Raw genomic sequence first — 21766 nt, 5'->3', positions numbered from 1 at the left:
ATAGGACTAGTCACATGAGTGAAGTTACTCAGGAGTGCAGGGATTTGCTGGATCAGGGCCCTTATTCTTACTCACTGAAGTCAATGGAGATTTTATCTGAGTAGGGATTAGAGGATCAGGGCCTCGAGCAGACGAACACTCCTCCTCTAATGAAATACACACCTGAACTTTGGTATTTTGTACAAATCTGGTAGAAATAACAAAGAAGTCTGTAAAATACATCAAAAACCATACTTTATTTTATGTATAGCAATACAATTTACATATTAAATAACACTATAATAGAATGATTTGATATAGTTTTAAACATAACAAAAAGGAGATTTTCAAGTTACAAAAAAAACCAAAACCCAAAACAAACAAAAAACCCCCTAAAACTAAAAACAAAACATAAAGTAAACAAAAAATAACTTCCCAAAACCAAACACCAATTCCACCCCCCTCCCGCCCCGGAATGGATCAATGAGACGAACTTCTCCAATGGCTGACTAAGTCTAATTCCTATTGCACACACACTGACAATGGAATTGAAAGAAAATTCAACTTTCACAATCACTGCCCCCAAAGAAAAAACATGTGTTGAATTCTTTTTGGAATGTGATGATCGTGTTTCACTACTTCAATACACAGAAAGTATGTCTTCACATGTCCACCACAATAAAACTATGAAGGAGTTGAAACTAGAAAAAAATTAGCTTTATATGAAAATATAAAATTCTATGATTATATACCATAGATACAAAGTTCCCAGAAGATGCTTACCCAAGCAACAAAATATTTACAGTTTTAATGATTTCTGCTATTTCAAAATGAAGGAAAAGGAACTATGAGTAGATGTGAATGCTTAGTTCTTTAGAAACAATGGCTGCTTGCTAGTTTCAAACGTTCTCACAAAACAAACAAACAAAAAAGTCACTACCCCAAATGTTGGAGAGTTGTGACATTTTATAAAATTGACTATCTCCTCTTTTGGAGACATGTTTATTCTTAAAACTCAAGACATTTTTCTTGAAATTAATTAATTATCTTCTGTAGAAAATGCTTCCCTTTGCAAATATTTAACAAAAATACTAAAAACAGTTTAACAGCAAAGATAAAGTAGAGGCCAAATCTCTTCATTACAGTTCCTTCTCTTCCTCTCTCCATTTTGTGTGCCTTCTCCTTAGATAAGCAGAGCCAATGTAGTTTACATTGTTAGAATGGCAACAAAGAGAAAGTGGGGGAAATAAAAGCAATGCAGTGGACTAACAATTATGCCTTTTTGCCTTCATATAAAAATTCACTGGCACCATTTGAACATAAACTTCAGAACACAGGAGTTGATGGCAGAAGAGAATGAATTTGAGAGCATGACTGCTAAATATTTTAGACTCCTACATTTTATTATTTTTTCTTTAAATTAAGATTTTTTTTCTGAGAATTAGTAATAGGTATCTTTGGTAAAAACTGACATCTATATTGTAACTTTTAAATAAAATGCATCTGTTAAAAAAAAAAAAACAGAAAAGGATGAACAACAAGGCAGTTGTGCTGTGTCATTAAAAAGGTTGTTTTTCTAGTGTTCCAATAGATCACTCTGAGGGAAGCAATTCAAGCAATCAGATATTTGAAAAAGGCTTGAAACCTTCTTGATCCAGTAAATAAATCCAGTAACACAGAATGGATCCACAGGAGAGGAATAAAAGATCAGAATCAAACACAAAGAATAAATTTTAGCCTTTTTTTTTGTTTCCAAAAGTCATATTTAGAAACAGAAATGCTAAGGACAAATGCTGCTTCAGAATGAAGGTTCTTTAGCCCTGGGTCCTGCACACACTTGTTCAATGTGTTTAACTGGACACATGCGAGTAGTGCCACTGACTTTAACATAACTACTCATATGTGTAAAGTTTAACGTGTCGGTAAGTGTCTGACGGATCGGGGCTTTAGATGGAGAATGCCACTGATTTTTGGATGTTGTTAACAGAGAGCAGCTTTTGCAGAAATTCTTGGTCATTACTAAGGACTCAGTTCATAAAAGCCTTGTACTTCTCTCGCCTGGTCTCCCGGCTGAATACCCTTATAAAACATGGGGAAATAACATTTTCTAGAAAGCGTGTGTGCACACACACCCGAAAACACACACACTCATTTGCAATCCATTATTCCCCTTTCTCCTGGAGCACAAGTGGCGAGGACCATTGTTTACAGCCAAGCAAGGCTTAAGTTCTTCCTAATTTGCAGACTTGCACATCCTTCGAGAATTTTCAATGTGTGAAAGGCATCACAACTATATTGTAATAACGATTGAAATGTCATCACAATGTGTGTAGGGCAGAGTGGTGACAGCAAGAATGTGCCAGTTTGTTGCCCTGCATGCGTGGGACTTGATTTTGGTGAGACAGACAAATGCCAGCATCTCAGCATACCTCTATGAGTAAGGATCTTTTAAACATATGTTCAGTCACATGCAGCCCCAGGGAAACAGGTGCAAATCTTTTTAAGTCAGTAGAATTGCAGCTGCTTGAATGAATGAATCTGGCCCATGCACTCTTATTTCTGACCTTTGCGTGGAACTCCTATCCCCACCCACCCTCACGGACAACATGACATTGCCATCCTGCTGGCTATTTCACAGTTGAACATAATAGTAATACACTTCTTGATTCCCATGAGAAAAAAAAGCAAGGGAAAAGTCAAGACATCCATCAGAGTTATTTCCCCATAGGTAAAGCTCTGTGTAAGTGTTTCAGGTATGGGAGAATGCTAATACAAATGCAAGGGTTTCAAAAACATTCATCAACATTCAACCCTGTTCCCATATCTCATTTGACTTTAAAAAAAAATGGCATAAATGTAAGGAATCAGCCCAAGAAGAGCCAGGCAGTGTCTCATTAAAACAGTCCACTTACACTGTGCTACTGCCTCCCCCAAACCATACTGAAATGAAGAGTAACTTATTACTAAATGGACTGAACTTTGTTCTTGCCAGGACCTGAATTATATCCCCCCCAGGAACTCAAATCTTTCAGATGTGAGCTGATCAGACCTTCCGTGCCAAGAGCTGGAATTTCCCGGTTAAGCGTCCGGCACCAGCACAGATTGGCGAATTAATTCGCTTGGAAGGCTCTCAGCCCCAGCCTAAGCAGTGCGGACAGGAATACTTGAAATGTGCTTGAAGGATTCCTGTTATTGAAGAGATTGGAAAGCCAATCTGAACTCTTAGCAGATTAGACTGGCTGACCCCTGAGTGCTGAGCTGCCTAATGCTAGCTATTGATGGGTGCTCCACAGCACTAGCCTCGAAGGGTTATTCTGAGTCATCTTGACATTTTTTTATTCGAATCAGTTCCTTGGTGCTGGACATGGGATTTTCTGATAGAAAACACGAACGTTTTATGCATCACTGTGCGGTATCTGCACTATTTTGGACCAATAGTATCGAGGTTAAATAAATTCAGATAAATTCAAGGTAACGACATAGTTGTTACTGGTGAAATCTTTCAAATGCTTAGAAAACTAGATGAACCAGGTCTGTCAGCATGAAGAAATCTTTCCATCATTAAAAATAAAGGGCCAGCTGCTCTGCCTGTATAACGTAGCATAGCTGCATTCAGATCAGTTAATCTACACTGATTTACACCAACTGAAGTTCACTTAAATGTCCTTTCATATGAAAATGCACAGAATCACTAGCTTATCTCTAACATGCCAGAAACCCAAATTAATAATTCAACCAAAGAAGTGGGTTTGCCTGTCAGATGCTTACATCCAAGTGAGGGTGTATTGAAAACAGGAAAAAAAACATGGTTTTACATTTAAGTGAAAAATATGCTGTACTATTTTGGCAGCAAGTCCTGAAACATTACAGTGCCCTTTTTGTTTGGTTTTGAATTTAAAACTAATGAAAATAAATCTCTATATAAGGGATAATGCCTTTAAATCTACACCAAACATCCAAACTGTCAAATTAACACATCCAATTTTAGAGCAAACCATACCTATTTAGCAAAGCTGTTATGGACGTGCTTAGCTTTAAGCAGTTGCTTAAGGGTTTTGATAGATAGGGATGGACTTAAGTACTTTGCCCAACTGGGATCAAAATGCACAGGATTAGGGAAACAATGAGGGATTACACCAAGTGCTCAAGATAACAACACTGTTTAAATAACGTAATTTAGGGAAAATGTTTGATTGATGTGGGAGGGAGAATGGAATCAAGAGGTTTGTACTAAATAATTAGTTTGGCAAAAAATAAAAGAGTAAGAATGTACTTTTATAGGTAGTTATTTTTATTAGTTTGCTTCACCAGTAAATATGGATCAGTACTTTATGTTTTAGCACTAAAATATGAAAATTACACACCTGTAAAAATGGCATCTAACAATTATGAAATTAAGAAACGCCTGTCTTCGCCATGTGACATACCATTAGGTGTGAGGTCCTGTTCAAGAAATAGTAAGGAAATTAATGTGTTTAAAAGATTGAATAGTAATGTAAAATATTGCTACCTTCATGTGTCTGAAAACAGACCTATTTTAGATTGTAGCAGAGTTTTCATTGAATTGGCTATGATGAAAATAAAAAATAACACACTTTCCCATATGGTGGTTTTAAAATCTAAAATTGACATTTTTATTCTAAATAAGTGGGGAAGCTTTGAAGCTGTAATGTCAAAATCCGTGACTGTGTCCCAGGTATGAGTTGTTCTATACGTTTTTTTAATGTAATTTTATATGTTCCATGTGAAGCAATTCTTAGGCCTCAAAGTATACAAAAGCAGAATCTGAAACAATCCAAAAGCAATTGTTTCAGCTCCATGAGGCTATTATACCTTCACTGTAGCTAGTAATCACCTGCCACATTTTATCAAGAAAGGATGACTATTGCTTATCCACTGAACTGGAATACAGAAGACCTACAACAATTAAAATTAAAGCAATAAATATTAGGAGTCTGAAGGGGTACAGTATTTCTTGTAGAAAGAATCTATATGGTCTAGCATTCAAGATTTAAGATTCAAGGGTCACTGTAGTTAACAAAACTTCACTGCATTTAAACTAAAAAGTAGCACGTTTGCTGTCATGGAATGTCAGGGCTTGCTTTTGTAGTAGAGTATTATAGGCAGTAACACTGATCATATAGTGCAAACTAGAGAAAATGGCGGTGCACTGTGTGAAAGAAACAGAGGTGCGAATGCTCAGTAGGCTACCATTAAGACATAAAATGGCAAAAAATAAATATAAAAACTTTTATCAGTGTAAAAAAGTAATTGGGTTATTGTATAACCTAGAGTCTGGCAAAAAAGGCCGCAAAAAAGTTCACTCCGTCTTCAGAAGTTCTACAAATGAAGTGCCTTTTCAAGATTCCAATTAGACAAGAGACTCCATACTTTCTGCAGGATCCGGTTCATCACTGACCATCACAGCGCCATTTTTGTCCAGTGTCATGGGACCATTTCCATTTTCCTTAGTGCTCACCAAGCTTAGCATTGCTTTATAAAGAAACTGGTACTGTTCCTAGAATGAAAAAGACAAATGGTTTCAATCCCCATGCTGTTTAAGAGAATGCATTTCTGCTTTGCATTTCCAGTGTAGCTGGTCATAAAGAGTCATCAGAATGAACCCATTATTTTAACATGAAATGCATGGGACCAGTAAAACCAGCAATATGAGTGTAATCGGTAAATGGGGTCTAGAAATTCAGTAACAGATCATGCCCAACTAATGCACTTCATAGGCATGCTGCCATGTTTTCAAATTCTTATAGAATATTTATTTTCTTTCATCTTGCTGTCTTCTCTACCCAGTCAATGCTACCATATCAGGCCAGAATTTAAACTATAGAGTTAAAATCCTCCCATATTCAGAGGACATAACAAGCAATTGTTGTTACCACGTGAAAGCATTAAGATGTTACAGAATAGGAAGCATTATTTTTGTCAGTTTTGTAGTTTTGTCAGTTTAATGCATACAAATCTGGATCCTAAAGATAGCAAAGAAGACTATCTGGTGAGCAACCAAACACAGCACATGTATTACTGCCTTATATTCAGGGTGACTCTTACAGGAACTGATCCAGTGTTGTTTGGAGTCTTCCCACTGATTTCAAAGGCATTGGGTCAGGCCAGAAATGCACTTGTGAAGTACATTATGTAACGCGCAAGAAACTGTACGGCTTATCAGGGTAAACTTAAGAAGCCCTCTGCTAACTTTCTAGTAATCAGGGCTTCCTTCCAGTTACACCATTTTCTTTTTTCCTCCTTCATTTCATTGTTATGTGTACCTTTAACAACACTGTAGAATTTATGCGTAATGACTATGTAAAATGACAGTCAGAATGGCGGTGATTTCATGATCTTTGTGTATATTGGTTCTGAGTATATAAACAGACACTAAGTACAGATGTTGGGCTAGATTCTCAGATGGCACCTTGGGGGCAAGAGTGGGTGAAAAAGACAGTTATGGCTCCCTGATTCTGGGTCTTAGTCTGGGCGTTACTCTGAACTACATCAACTGGCTATGGTTAGATAGGGTGACTAGACAGCAACTGTGAAAAAATAGGACAGTTGGTGGGAGGTAATAGGAGCCTATATAAGAAAAAGTCCCAAAAAACGGGACTGTCCCTATAAAAATGGGACATCTGATCACCCTATGGTTAGGGACCACCAGACAAGGACAGCTGAAGTGCAGTGCGTTATGCCCCAGTCTCCCCTCTGTCCCCTATGCTGGGACTGTGTCTATACCCACGGGGGACTCTGACATGTTTTCGGTGCAGAGGGAGTGGAGTGACTCCCAGAATCAGGCCCATTATTTCACTAGGGCTCCCTCTCTTTGGTTTCACTGAAGCTGTAGTAGCACTGGGTTGGGATTATTTTCTGAATGTGCTTAATATAGCAAGAGCCTGTGTGGGAGCCTCGGAGCTGCATGAAAACACAAATGGGCCCATTAAGCAACTTTCATTGCTTGGCAGTAGAGGCAACAAGGCTTGATAATGGACACCATATTGTGTGCGTGTTTTAATTCAAGTTTTACTTGTCAGCACAAGCCTTATAAGGATCAGTTTTATCCTCCACTGAAAGACTTACAATGTCTGTAAATACTCCAGGCCGCATAAGATTGATCATCTTTGCCACTTGGAAAACATCGACAGCATTTTCATTCTCCAGTTGTTGGGACAGGGTGGTCAGGGCACACAGCGTTCCGGCTGACACAGCTCCATACCTGCAAACCAAAACACTGTCACGGTCAGATGTACAGAGGAAAACCTGGGCGCCTTGGCAAATTGCCACAGAGCTTTAATTCAGGCTTATCCAAGTGCTATAGACACTGTTTTCTTTATTTTTTATAAATACTGAATGTTCTACTCTATATGGGCAAAGAAGTCATTTTTAGCCATTTTAATTGAAAAGCAGCACTAACCATACATTGGCTATTTTCAGCTAACTGTGGTTTCCAATATAAAGAACCATATCAACCAAATAATGTGAACCATTTAAAAATACCCTGCTTCGACTGCACAAAAGCAGAGTTAAATTTCGCACGCTGTTCGCGTAGAAGCGTTTCCATTTGTCGGAGTGTATTTTACAGTACGTTTATGGGAACTCAAGTAAATCACAAGCCATTACAACCAAAACGAACATAGTTCTTCTTCTCCCTCTGACAATTATGTAAGACCATCTAAGGCTATGTCTGCACTACGCACCTTTTAGCAACACAGCTGTGCCGCTACAGCCATGCTGCTAAAAGGTGTGCAGCGTAGCCACTGTTTGTTGACAGGAGAGAGCCTCCTCACCAACAAAAAGCTTCCCCCCTCCAAAGAGTGGTGGTTGCTTTGACAGCAGGAGAGCTCTCCCGCCGACAAAGCGCTGTTCACATCGGCGCTTTTCATTGGCAAAACTTTTGTCATTCGGGGGTTGGGTGGGGCAGGGGGGGTGTTTCATACCCCTAAAGGACAAAAGTTTTGCCAACGAAAGTCCAGTGTAAACAAAGCCTAAGATGGATACTAAGTGCCCAAGAGTCAATGACAAACATCTCATTAACACCCTTCAATTGAGCTAGGGCTCATTTGTAGGCAAAAGGCAGCACTTCTGGGTGTGGCTCAAATATAAAGGTATTCAAGAAATGCTACTGATACCAATTCACTGGAGGCACCCAATCAGAATTTTAGCAATGGCTTGTGACCTGAGGGCAACGCAGAATCTGTTTGTGAGACACCAGGAGACAGGTCAAATGTCTGTGCCAGGATTGTTGGCATGGAGCAAGCTCCAGCCACCTCCATGCCCATAGCAACAAACCCATGGCAAAGAAACACAACGACTATGTTAAAAGAACGTTAAGAACTATGAACCCTGACTCTGCTTCCCCTTCTATGTTTGCATTGTGATACAGTCTTTAACAACAGGATTGCATGCTATTATTTCCACAGGATCGCTGCCTCATTTTAATATGACTAAACACAACACTGCCTCGGTGATTTCCAAAGATAACTGCAAACAGAATTTAGTCAAAAGTGAGGCACCCCGCCTCAGGGCTTGTCTTCACTACCGCGCGTGGTCAATCTAAGATACGCAACTTCAGCTACTTGAATAGCGTAGCTGAAGTCGACGTACTTAGATCTACTTACTGCAGTGTCTTCACTGCAGTAAGTCAACAGCTGACGCTCTCCCATCGACTCCGCTTGCGCTTCTCATTCTGGTGGCGTACCGGAGTCAACGGGAGAGCGCTCAGTGGTTGATTTATCGTGTCGAGTCTAGACATGATAAATCGACCCCCGCTGGATCGATCGCTGCCTGCCGATCCGGTAGGTAGTGTAGACAAGCCCTCAGTCAGCATGGGCCTATGAACTGCACACCAAATGAGGCATGGCTCGTTGTCCTTATAGGTTAAGGACAACATAGGTGCCTAAAGGGAGACACCTAAATGCCTATTAAAGGTCTGATTTTTAGAGAGGCTGATTACCTACAGCACTTAATGTCCTGAATGCGAGCTGTTGTGTGCTCAATATCTTGGACAATCAGACCACAAAATCCTTAATTTGATGCATAAATATAGGCGGCCATGTTTGAAAATTTGGGTGTAAATAGTTAGTGTTTAACATGAGGTTTGTAGGTGGAGTTCCACAACTTTTTAGAAATGTTTCATCAAGTAGTCTACCAAGTACTTCCTAAATCCCACTTAAATTTAATATTTGCAAATCCATACAATTGGGATTAATCTGCCGTTGTAATTATTAGTGGATTATTGGATGCGGCTGTTGCACATACTAAAGGGAGATTTTCATTTTCAGCTACATTTGCTCAGCCTCCAGATCAAAGGTGCAATACACATTATATGCTAGGCACAAAAATAAAAATCACTGACTACGACAAATAAACCAAAAAAGTAATTTACAGAAAAAAGTAACTCAGCGCTTTTAGAATCACAGTTTTGAGGATTTGTTTTGGGTTTTTTTTCTGGGAGGGAAGGATAGGGGAGCCTAGCATGAAATGCCCAAATCAATAATGGTTCTAATTTTGTAAAGCATAATCTTGAATAATGCAAGACCAGCAAAACAGCACTACAGACTAGCCAAAGCATTAATATTAAAACTAGCCTCAAATTAATAAAAGCTGCCAAAACCCAACAGAGCTTACACTATGCATTAGTGAGGCAAAAAGGGAGAAAAACCACTTGCCCAGGCCCAAGTCACTCTTTGTAGGAGTTTGTCACGAGAAACTGTTGTAGTAACAATACAGAGACGTTAACAGAAAGTCATTAGCCTATCTGACACTGAAATATCAGTGGATGGTAATGCTTTTGCAAAATAAGTAAGACCTCAAAGGTTTCCCCATTAGCTCCAATGTATCTTGCTGCAACATTGACTAAAGATAATGGATAGTCTAATGGCTCTCACAACAGTTCTTCGAGGTGGTTCCCAGACTAAGAGTTTAACCTGCATAAGCTTCCTTGGGACTTAAGTGGTGCATAGTTCTTGTGCTGGTCCCCTACATAGTGGTGAATTTCTCCCTCTGAGAAGAGCTCTTGAGGGGCTGTCAGGCACTAGGCTCTGCTTTACAACCAGCATCATCTATAATCAGCTATTGAATTGTTACTGGGCACACAAACGTGTGGTTGCTTTGCAGAACTATTTGTTAGAAAGCAGTAAGAAAAGGAGTACTTGTGGCACCTTAGAGACTAACAAATTTATTAGAGCATAAGCTTTCGTGAGCTACAGCTCATTTCATCGGATGCATTTGGTGGAAAATACAGAGGGCAGATTGATATACACACACAGAGAACGTGATATATCTCCCCTCTGTATTTTCCACCAAATGCATCCGATGAAGTGAGCTGTAGCTCACAAAAGCTTATGCTCTAATAAATTTGTTAGTCTCTAAGGTGCCACAAGTACTCCTTTTCTTTTTGCAAATACAGACTAACATGGCTGCTACTCTGAAACCTGTCATTAGAAAGCAGTGACACCTCTTGCGGGGGTGGGTGTTTCCTTCTCATCCAGCTGATGTCAAGCTGGCTCCACAGAATGGTTGTAGGAACTGGGGAAAATAAACCCACCATAAACAAACTTCAGGTTCTGTGGCACAAATGATCCTTGCTGCGTACCTTGAGAACCAGCGGAGCTGAACTTGTTCAATCCTACTTACATACTGTCGAAGTAAAGCCCTATGTCATAGATGGCACATTAGACCTAAATTATTACAGGAGTCCTGGGAATGATTTTGAAACTAGTTTCATAAAAAAAACAACTCTGGAGTCTGGTCTAAACTATGGCTCTCATGGAGTTTAAAGCCATTAGAATTTGGGGGCGGGGGGAGTTTCGGGGTGAGTTTCCCCAGTACAGAGCAGCCCAACGTGCATGCAGAGCAGACCTCAGATCTTAGGGTCTGGTCTGAAAGCCCCAAACATAATAAGCTGCATTAAACTCAATTTATTTGCCTTTGAAACATGATTGGCTGCAATTCAGGGAGCCTAGGTACTTTGATCCTGGTGCTTAGGACATCAAAATCCATCCTCTCCAGAGGAGTGAGGACATTTTCCTCCATCTACACCCTTATCCAGTGTAATATTTCTTTTACAACCTGTATGTAAATGAGAGAAGGCAGATGACATACTCATCATGAACAATGGTGGGGCCATCCCTTGTTAAGGCCTCTTCCTTGATTACATTGATAAGTTCAAAGGTACTGCTTATAGGGGCATCTGGGTTTGGCCATTTGGGACACTGAAAGTGGCGTACTTCCAGAACGTAGTCATCCTGAAATGAAAAACCATCCTGTCGTTAGCCATTTTAACTCCACATTCATACAGTTAAGGATGCTGAGGCTTGATAGCGGGACATTCCTCCCCATTCTGCCCGCTAATGAAAGAAACGAGAGGGGGACAGAAATGGAAATAGTATTCTCATCTCCCGGCAGGTCACTACGTTATCTGTGGATGTGTGCATCATCCACACCTATGTGCAACTCTACTTTCTATGCGCCCCAGACCGTTGTGTATTTAGCTGTGTGGCAAGCTGATCAATCCTGGGACAGATAGGCTGGCACACAGGTGGGGGCAACAGAGGTGAAACACAGCACTTTTCTCCCAGTCTTCTCTCCGAGGAGCTGACTACGGACACTATGCTTCCCTCCCTCCCAGAGGACTGCATTAGCCATGGTGCTGCTCCTACACAAGGAGAAAGCACAGCCAGGAGCAAATCCCAGAAATGTTTCAAATTCACCAGATCCTCTCTCTCTTTGAAGGGGTCCTTGGTGGGGAGAGGAAGTTGAGTCCTCCTCTCTGTAGAGGTGAGTTAGATCGGTGGTTCTCAACCTTTTTTCATTTGCAGACCCCTGGAGGTGTGGACCTCTTTGGAAATCACCGACATAGTCTACGGACACCCAGGGGTCTGTGGATTACAGGTTCAAAGCCACTGTTCTATGGTAATGACAACCTTTCGCAAACCCTTTAGACATAGTCTGCAGACCCCCAGGGGTGTGCGGATCACCGGTTAAGAACCACTGAGATAGATCACAGAGCTCTTGGTCCTGCAGCTCTTTGAGAGGAGAAGGGTGTGTTGGTGTGTAGCATTTCTGGGTAGTCTTCCATAAATCTCTTTATATCCGTGGTACAGCAAGTGCCTGTGTATGATCCTTGCCTCTGCCTGCATGATAACACAATGCTCCCCTCTCCCTAACTGCTATGGGGGGGAACCTCCTGCCTGCTGGACAGCGCTCCACTCCCTATCCTCTCTCCATTTCAGAGCCATCACTCAACAGCCTGCAGGCTGTGTAGCCCCTGTGAGATTCCACTAGTTGCCATTCAGCTACACAAAACCCTTCCTGGCACTGTGATGCACAGGCAGGCAATGTGCATGCACAGTGACTCCCTCTAGTCACCCCCTGTGGAGAGGGGAAGACATTATCCAGCCATGCAATGGCTCTGTAGTTGCCCATGCAGGAGTTAGTGAGATCTGGGTGAATGCAGAGCACAGCCAACAGATGTGCAACTCTGGCATCTCAGAGGCTCCAGGGAGCAGGTTTTGGCCCATACTAAATAATTTTGAATATAATGAAATATTTAATTGTTTAAATATTTTCCATTTCAATTCAGGGCCCACCTCCATATAGGTCTTTCTTAGTCCACTGGCCTCTTCAGCATCTCTAATATTCAAAGGGCAGCTGGTCAAACAAGAGAAGAGAAACCAAAGGTATCCAAACTAAAAAGGCTACCAAAGGCTTGTAACAATATCTTCTTCCCTGCAGCTAAATACTTCTGCCATTGTGATATCAATCAAAGAGTAGGTGTTGTTGCTCAATATAAATGTGGTTTAGCAAATGCAGAGCCACCATCATCGCTTCAAAACAATTAATTTATAAAATCTGAATTTATAAAAGGGGAAATGGGACACTGCATCTCACAGTGTCTTTTAAAAAATAAGTCAGTCAACTACCGTGACTGCTGCATGAAAAACAAATCTCCTGACTTTGGAATCAGATAAGCAGAGATGAAATGCTCTAGCCTAACCATCAAGAGAACTGGAATGCTGATAAGCAATCTTCTTGGAAGTGAAAGACTTGGAAAGCTAACTTTTGGGGAGTGAGAAGGAAAAGGAACCGAGAGCAATAGCCTTCCCCCTGCACCGGGCACATACGCAATATATTTATAAGTAAATCCTCCTGAAAATCATTTGAAAACTCTGTCTTATTGCAAAGTTTAACTGAAGGCACTAACGCGTTAGGTGAAAGGCAGAGCCCAAATGCACCTATTGTGGGGGTTCACTTTACCTGGGTCGCTTCAAGGATAAAGTCATGGATGATAATTTGCTCTTCATTAGAGAGGCACAGTCTGTCTTTGCTGATTAGGGTCACGGTAAAGGCCTCACAGTTCATGGATTCCTCGCGACTTGGCCAGTATACAAACTCGTCTTCTGCCTGGGGGAATAAAACAAACAGATCACCGCAGTCCTCCAAATAGCTTATTTTACGTATGACTGAAAAATCCAGTGAATCCAAAAACTGATTTGATAGATAGATATGACCAGAAAGTGATCCTTAAAACTGTTTGTGTCTAAAAGAGATTTATTACAGTAGTCAGTAAGCCTCAAGTAATCCTTCTTGTGCCTCCCAAATAGTGCAAGTCTGCTTTTTAATTGGTTTCAGAGGGAAATGGTTATTTTAGTTAAGTTACACTTAACCTTTATGTAGACACAATCTTTCCCAGACTACACCACCTGCTGTCTACCCAGTACATTACTCCTTTTCTTTTGCAGTCAGGTCAGGTACCTGTTTAGAAACACGCAGTGAACTTTAGAAATCGTTTGCTATTGTCTTTAATTCTTATCTATCTTGGTCTCATCCAAACCCGATACTGTCAGGGGAGAGATTCTGACTGACTTTATTGTGCTTTGGATCAGAACCCTGAAAGTTGTCATATCTAGGTGTTGACATTTCATGAACTGCAAAAAAGAAACCCAAACATTCCTAACCCTGAGGAAAACAGCAGATCAGCTTAATTCTCTTTAAACTTTAGTCTACAGCAAAAACCATCTACTGAAGAAGCAAGGATAAATTCTAAATAAAAAGAGTGCAGTGATGGCGAAAAAAGGATTAAGAGTTTCAGTACTTTTAATGAATAACCAGCTGTAGATTATACTATGAAGAAAATAGTTTTTGAAAAATAAGCACCCTCATAATAATGCACCCTTAGTCACTGATCCAAAGGATGGAAAGAATAGCAGACCTAAGGCCCGTGCCTGTTCTTGGACTCAGGGACGTACGGCACACGCCGGCATAAGCACAGAAGCTAATTTGACATATTACGTGGCATTGCTTGCCTGTGTCTCTGAGGACAAGATCAGGCAAATTGTTTTTCCTTCTGAAAAAACATGAATCATTATCCTCTGCAGCTATGAATCTATTTTCTCCCTCTGTGGCCCAGGGCAAGACTTTCAATGATACTTAGGCTCCCAAGTGCTTACGTCTGTTTTGAAAACGGGACTTAGGCTCCTGTCACTCAGGTGCTTCTCAAAAGGTTGCCTTCAGTCTATAGAACCATATTCAAACAGCCCCTAATATCATTGATTGTTCCGTAGTAATTTCACCCTTCTTCCTCAGACTAAACTCACTCAGCCACAGGAGTTAGTCTGCATTGTCATCTTTCTTTCAGCTCTGTATGTTCAGCTTCACCCACATTGACATTAAACATGTCGCAAAGTTTGTGCCAAATTCCGGCGCCTGTTTCCAGGGCAACCTCCACCACCCTCAACACAACAGAGGCAGAATCTGGCATTATGTGTCCTTCCAAAATGATATGCCTTCCAAGGTATTTTCCGATCAAGCTAAATGTCACCTCTCCCAGTTATATCATAATCAGAACGGTTCAGCAGCATTGTTTCATGTGCTTTTAAAGACAGGAGCATCCTCTTCATTTTCACCAGACACTCTCTCTTTTCATCAATTCTTTTTGACTTGATAGTGCTTATCTGAACGCTCCTTCCCTGGGAATTCCTGCTGATCCCTTTAATCTCACCGTACTAAGGAAGAACATAAATGTAGCAGCCCTCACAACCACTCTTTTCTTGTAACGAAGACCATTATTTCCCTACTATTCTCAGCCACACTTTAGTCAGGCACATATGAAAAAAATCAACTGTTCAGACCTTAATGCCTTTCAGCACTCATTCTTCTTACCGGTTAACCTAAAAGCTATCATTAACCCTTCACCTGTCTCACCTCCAACACTTGAATTTTCCCTCTCTTTTATTTCCATTTATATCCCCATATACAACCACAACTGCTTTCCCCTTCAATCAGAAATAATGAATTTATCCGCTCTTTGATCTCCTTAATCTTAGGTCCCCCAGAGCAAACTAATAACTACACTATTGTCTCTGTTACCACTTGCTGTCCTTAACCTTAGCCCCTGGCAAACGAATAATTTCATTGTCCCCATCCTTTCCATCACATGGGCCACAAACACATAGCACAGTCTTAAACTATCATTTTTGCTCTGCTCTGAGGAAGCTGTATGATTTCCTTCAGTTCATTAGGATTTCAGTCCGGGCAGGATACATTAGTTGAGGTTACCTTTCACCTATAGGAGGATACAATGATTTGGAAGAGAGCAATGACATGGTTGACTGTAACAAGTTTGCCACATGAACCCAGATTTAAGTATATGGCTCAAAATTAGCTATATTTTCAATGGAAACATAACCAGCATGCATGAGTGACCCAATTCCTGAACCCTGCTGTGCTCAGTAATTGAAGTATAGTATATACAAAGTTAAGCGTTTAACTTACCAAGCTCTGGTTGTCTGGCAGCATGACAATGATCTGTGCATTGTGATCCCAGATCATTCGCCAAAAGTCTTTAGTTGTATGTGGAAGAGGATGCTGGGTTATGATGAACTCATTGCTCCTGTAGTAACCCTTATAAAGCAAAGACAAAACCACACAGTCCCTTATTGCACCAAGTACTTTTAAAGCATGACATTTTATTTATAGGAACAGATAATGTTGTTTTGACTACAGCTGAAAACATCCTGAATAACTTTAATTTTTTACTGTGCTATTATTATTATATATTTCTACACAAACCATTTTCACTCTGAGTACATTTCCACTTCTCAGAGTCCCTGCTGTTTTCATTTACTCTTAATGCCAATATTTATTTGAGTGCATGTAATGGAAAAATTCATTCCATAAAAATGCTTTGCATAATTTAAATATTTTAGACAATGATATTTTATTAAAGATAGTTAAAAGTTTTACATTATGAAATGTGTTAAAACTTCATCTTTTATACTCAATCATTATATGCAAAATTAAGACAATTGTAGGAATCTGGTACTTAGCACCTTTCAGTTGATTTTGCTCTATATTTAAGTGCTGATTTTCTCACCATGATATAAGAGGCATTAATGTAATCAGTTCCCTTCATTCCAGGCAGTGGCGCGAGACCCACCCTAGCACGTTCAGCTATAAGATGAAAAAAATGATCACAGTCTGGTCATGGCATGGTGCAGAAAGCATAAATTTCTGAGATGACTTTAACAAATCAGATCTAACACAACTCCCATCTCCCCCAGCAGCAGGCCCGCACTTTAACTGTGATAAAACATTGCCAGCCAAAGCAGAATATAAAATGAAATGTTGTTCAATATTCCTAAAAGGACAAAGTAATTTCAGGAATCAGATTTTACTATAGCGAAGATTTTCACAACAGGCTGAATGATCAAATAACAGTCTATACAGTAATGGCAGGGGATTTCAGATAATTCTTGACTACAGTGTTCTATTTGCCTCCAATTGCACACAAAACCATCTGATTTATTTTGCTTCTCCAGTCTTTTTCCAGCATTGCTTTATGACCATTTCACTGACCTTGGGGCAAGCAGGCAGCTGTCTCCACAGCTGAGGCAATCCCTGTGGATTAATCACCCAAGAACATACACACAACTCCCTCAACACATTTTGTTTCCTCCGAAGAAATGTAGTTTATATTCCCAGTCCCCCAATTTTCTTTGGGGAGTGCGATACTGTGCTACTTACTGAGCCATCCAAATGTGGTAATTTATGCATAGTAGCAACACTACCAAACAATCAACTTCAATCTCATTGTAAGATATTATCCAAGTACAGAGATGCTAACATGACTGCATTACTGTGATTCCGTAGATAAAAATTCTGCCCCCCCACCCCATATAATTATTCAAAAACTTGAACTCTTCAGATTAACATTTTGCTTGGACAATGCATTATGCTGACACCATCACCAGGTCCTTTTGCTCAGTTTCATCACAGTAATTTCTAAAGACAAGACATCTTTGGCTGAACAAAACACAACCATTCTCCTTCCTGGCAGCTACACCTCTTCATGCATAACCAACAGAATTCAACACAAAAAGTTATGCTAAGCAGTAATCAAACCAAAGAAGTGATCTTACATGGCACAACTGATGAGTTTCTGTTCTTCTCTTTGTTGCAGTCTTTCTGAGCACTGAAGCATTCCACATATTTTGCATTACACTGTGTAACCAGCTGAAAGGAAATAAGTAGAAACTGGTTTGACGAAATTCTCATAGCCCTCAAAATGAAGAGGAAAGTTTTTCCTTGGCAGCTCCTAGAAAAATACACCACTGGAAGAACAAGCTGTATGGTCAGATTTGCTTAAAGTACTCAAAATGCCAATAGGAATCATCTTCTTCATAAAATATATGAATGCTTATTGGATACTAAGGTCTCCACAGATCTCAGCTTTGGCACATATCAACATGAAATTCCATTCCAAGTTGATTTTCACAGAACAGTCTAGATTTAGTTACTTTTGACAATTTATTCTGAAGCCCTGCAGGGATGTTTAGCCCGGTAGCAGGTCTCAGGGGAAACAAAACCTCAACAAAAGCAAGCCTTTCTCTCTCTCCCTTTTTAAATTGAAACAAGCTCATGTCTAAGGAAGTTTATTTACTGCTGTAGCCTATTGTGAGCCCAAAATGCTTCCAGCTGAGACCAGCCATCTTGGGGCACCTTCTCCAGTCTGCCAGGTTCTCTTTGTTTCACTTCTGTGGCACAGAATGAAGCTAAGGTGGCAAGAGATTTGTCCTGGAGTATCCCCCCATGTGGGGAAAATCACTACTGGTGCAAATCTGGTGAAGGTGGCTCTGCCACTTTCTGGACCAGAACTCCACTGCTCAGTATAAGGGGAGGTAGGGAATGTGAAGCAGGCGGTCAGGGGGAGGACAGAGGGAGTGGCAGATCGCGGCTCCTTTATGCCTAATTCTCCACAGGGAGAAGTCAAAGCAGCTTTAATTTATGCTGGGACCAGGTGGTGAAGAATCAGGGAATGGTGACTGGTATTTTGTCAGTGCCAACTCTCCGCTGGGTCCAAGCTCTGCTCTGCTCCAGCACAGTGGAGAATCAAGCTCCTCATATCTGCTTCTGCAGGATGGAATACCCTAGAGGCATTTGAAGTTTGATGTTCCTTATGGAAAAGGAAAGACAAAAGCGAAAGAAAATTGTGCAGATACATTGCACTCCTTTTGTACCATTATCCTCCTCTGAAAGCAGTACTTCTGATATTACACAGTTATTATATCAAGAGTAATTACAATGGGTCGATACTGTTGGAAGCAAAAGTATGTCGTCAATATTGGAGCTGGTCCTAAACCTTGTTTTTCCCCACCACAAAAATAATTTCAAATGAAAAATTTTCATTTTAAATTTTTTGTGGGAAAATTTCTAAACAAAATTAAATGAATATTTCACTTAAATTTTGATTAAAAACTATGTTTTGATTTGGCTTTTGAAAGAAACAATTTTTAAAAAAAATTCAATTTTTTATTTTCTCCCTTTTCTCCTTTTTTGTTTATTTTGCCAGTTAATGCAATAGAATGAATGATGTTGAGGGGTAATGTTTTGTTTTTTCTTTCAATTTTTTTCCTCTATTTTTCCTTTTCCCACTCTAACTTTTCAAAACTTCCTCAACTTTGGAAGTTTCAGAGCGCCAGAGTTACATTTTTCTTTTTACTCTTTTGTAATTTTTCCCAGAGACGGCGAAGATTTGAAATGTTGCAGAGTGGGGAAAAAGGTAAAAAGTGAGTGGAAAAAGTGGAATAAAACCTGCACATTATTAATTTTATTGCTCTGAGTGGAAAAAAAGGAAAAAAGAAGGGGAACATTAAAATTTCAAATTCTCAAAAACTGAAATGAAAAGTTTTGAAATTTCTCACTTAAAAAAAAATCAAAATTTAGCTGACAACATTTTTATGTAATTTTATTTTCAACAAAACCTCATTTTTTAGCTGGAAAAAATTCTGGTTGAAAATTTTTGACCAGCTCTATTCATTAAAATATCAACAAGAGAATAGCAGTTTAGCAATCTCATCAAATAGATCCCTCGATCAGATACACAATGGGCATTAAATTAAATGGGGCGGCACTGGTATATTCTGCCTAACGATCGATTTGGCTCTCTACATGTATGTGGAGGCAGAGGCAGATTACGCTGTTGTGGGGCCCTGGGCCAGAGCAAGTGGGGGGCCCCCGCTTCACCCCTTTTGCCTGCAGGCCCTCTCCCGTTCCTGCTGGGGATCGGGGTCTGGGCGTGGGGGTATCAGGGTAAGCCCCAGTGCCGTGACCCCGCTCTCCAGCAGGAACGCCAGGCAGGCAGAGTGGGTCAGGACAGTGCCCATTTTTCCAGAGGTCACCAATTGGCCGGGGCCCCTGAGCACGGACCCTGTTGGCCCAGTGGCTAATCCTCCACTGTGTGGAGGTTCTAGCCACATGATAAATGGTGGTACCTTGGGACAAACTGCAGAATCTTGTGATAAAATAGCATTTAGCATCCTTGATTACCAGACCTGCACTATCCCATCCCCATCAGGGCTATTACAAACCTCTGAACATCTTGAAACAGCCACCATTTAAAAAAGAAAAAAAACCCTATCAGACAAAGGGTTCCCCCTTTGCTCAGAACTCTCACTCCAGAACCAAGTGCTGTGTCCCCCATTTGCCAGTTAATCCTTCTCTACTGATACTCCAAACCTCTAAGTAACATCAAAGAGCTGCCAATATTCACCCAGGATAAAATTTTCAAAGATATAAAAGCGACGTAGGTCTGGTCTACACTTCTGATGGTGTGTAGAGTAGAGGTATTAGCCATGTAGCTACCTGCCACCGAGAAAGGCAGCTGTGTCCACCCTTGTCACTGTACTCTGTTGGTACATGCAGCAGTGAAAGGCTCCAACGGGAAGAGACAGTGGGGAAAGGAGCTGCTCCCCCTACCAGAGCCTTTTCCTGCTGCCGGAGCCTTTCACTACAGTGAGGAAAAGCTCCGGCAGGGAGACATTACACTGCTAAAAATAGAGAGCAGTGCAGGCTGTAAATCCTAGGGTTCAGGTGTAGGGCATGCTACTTGCCTAAGCCATATCTCCCGTCTATACTGCTGTTTACACCCGTGCTAGCTGGGCGTGCGGTGTCTATACTCCACCTGCTGTCCTAGTGTAGACATACCTTTAGGAGCTAAAGTCCCATTTTCAAAAGCTCCTAAGCAAGTTAGGTACCTAACTTACTGAAGTGTTTTGGTAAATCCCAGTAGGTGCCCATGTGCTTTTTTAGGTGCTTACATACCTTTATACATCTGGCCCTTAGGAGTCTCATTGGGACATAGGCTTCTAAGCATCTAAGTAACTTTTTAAAATGGGAATTAGGCGTCTAAGACACTTAGGGTATGTCTACACTAAAATAAACCACCTGCAGCTGGCCCCGGTCAGCTGACTCAGGCTTGCGGGGCTATAAAATTGCAGTGTAGACATTTGGATTCATGCTGGAGTCTGGGCTCTGAGACACTGTAAGCAGGGACAGTCCCAGAACCCAGGCTCCAGCCCAAGCCCGAACGTCCACACAATAATTTATAGCCCCGAAACACAAGCCCCATGACCCTGAATCAGCTGACCTAGGCCAGCATGGTTGTTGTACTGCATTGTAGACATACCCTTAGGTATTTCTGAATTTGTTGCCACCACTCTCTAAAAAACATTTTTATGGTTATTATTTACCACTTGGAAAAAATCTCAACATTTTACTGTGCTGATTTTTTTCTCCTAATGCAATTTTTTTAATTTGGTTGTTAAGCATCTGGAATGTCATGAATGCTACAGAAACCCAGAGTCTCACCAGTGAATTCAGGAAATGGCCTATTCATTTTTTGAATCATTTGCCCTCTGGTTTAATTTGTTTAACGAGTTCATGTCTTTAGCTGGTATTTGTCTGAGGGAGTTTATCTGTTAAAACAGGGTCTGTACCGATTTGCCTAACGACACACAGTAACACAAAGTAGTTTTACATGTGTATCTAAAATGTAATCAGAAAATCTTAAATGGCTGGAGGCTTTTAATTCTTAAATGTGAGAAAACAGCAAACTTTTTTTTAATGATGAAAATTATCTGTAATGTATTCCTGGAAAAGCGACAGCGGTAACAGCTGGGTTTTTTTTTTTAAAAGTCTCAAGAAAACTAATTTATCCCATACGTACAATACTGACGTTTTTAATTGTGCTAATAACAACCATTTCCATTTGTTTTAACTAGAGAAGGGTCTGAGACACCAAGTTGGGATCTTGATCTAGATCGAAAACTAATCAAATCTAAGGAGTGTTTGAATTCACCATTTTGATTCAAACTCCTTATAGAATGAGAGGTCACAGCAGCATAGTTCAGATGAGTGCCCAACTCTCTCTTCACACCAGTTTTACCCTAGTATACTCCATTGACTTCAATAGCATTAGTCCTGATTTACATCACTGTAACTA

General features: G+C 40.5%; 1 protein-coding gene across 6 annotated transcripts in view; it reads right to left on the bottom strand.

The window, feature by feature from the left end:
* Positions 1 to 217: 217 nt before the first annotated feature.
* PTPRG (protein tyrosine phosphatase receptor type G) overlaps positions 218 to 21766 on the bottom strand; it is a 610478-nt gene continuing 588929 nt past the window's right edge. For all 6 annotated transcript variants that reach the window (XM_038410554.2, XM_043518167.1, XM_038410556.2 and 3 more), the window contains 7 exons: positions 17406 to 17499; positions 16361 to 16437; positions 15760 to 15888; positions 13243 to 13389; positions 11089 to 11231; positions 7066 to 7201; positions 218 to 5497 (listed from right to left, as the gene is read on the bottom strand). In XM_038410554.2, coding sequence (XP_038266482.1) covers positions 5351 to 5497; positions 7066 to 7201; positions 11089 to 11231; positions 13243 to 13389; positions 15760 to 15888; positions 16361 to 16437; positions 17406 to 17499 — 873 coding nt within the window. In that variant the 3' untranslated portion in view covers positions 218 to 5350. The remainder of the gene's footprint in view (positions 5498 to 7065; positions 7202 to 11088; positions 11232 to 13242; positions 13390 to 15759; positions 15889 to 16360; positions 16438 to 17405; positions 17500 to 21766) is intronic.

This window comes from Dermochelys coriacea, chromosome 7, assembly GCF_009764565.3.
Source record: "Dermochelys coriacea isolate rDerCor1 chromosome 7, rDerCor1.pri.v4, whole genome shotgun sequence".
NCBI lineage: Eukaryota > Metazoa > Chordata > Testudines > Dermochelyidae > Dermochelys > Dermochelys coriacea.
The sequence above is the reverse complement of the archived record's forward strand: the minus strand, read 5'-3'. Positions and strand labels throughout refer to the sequence as shown.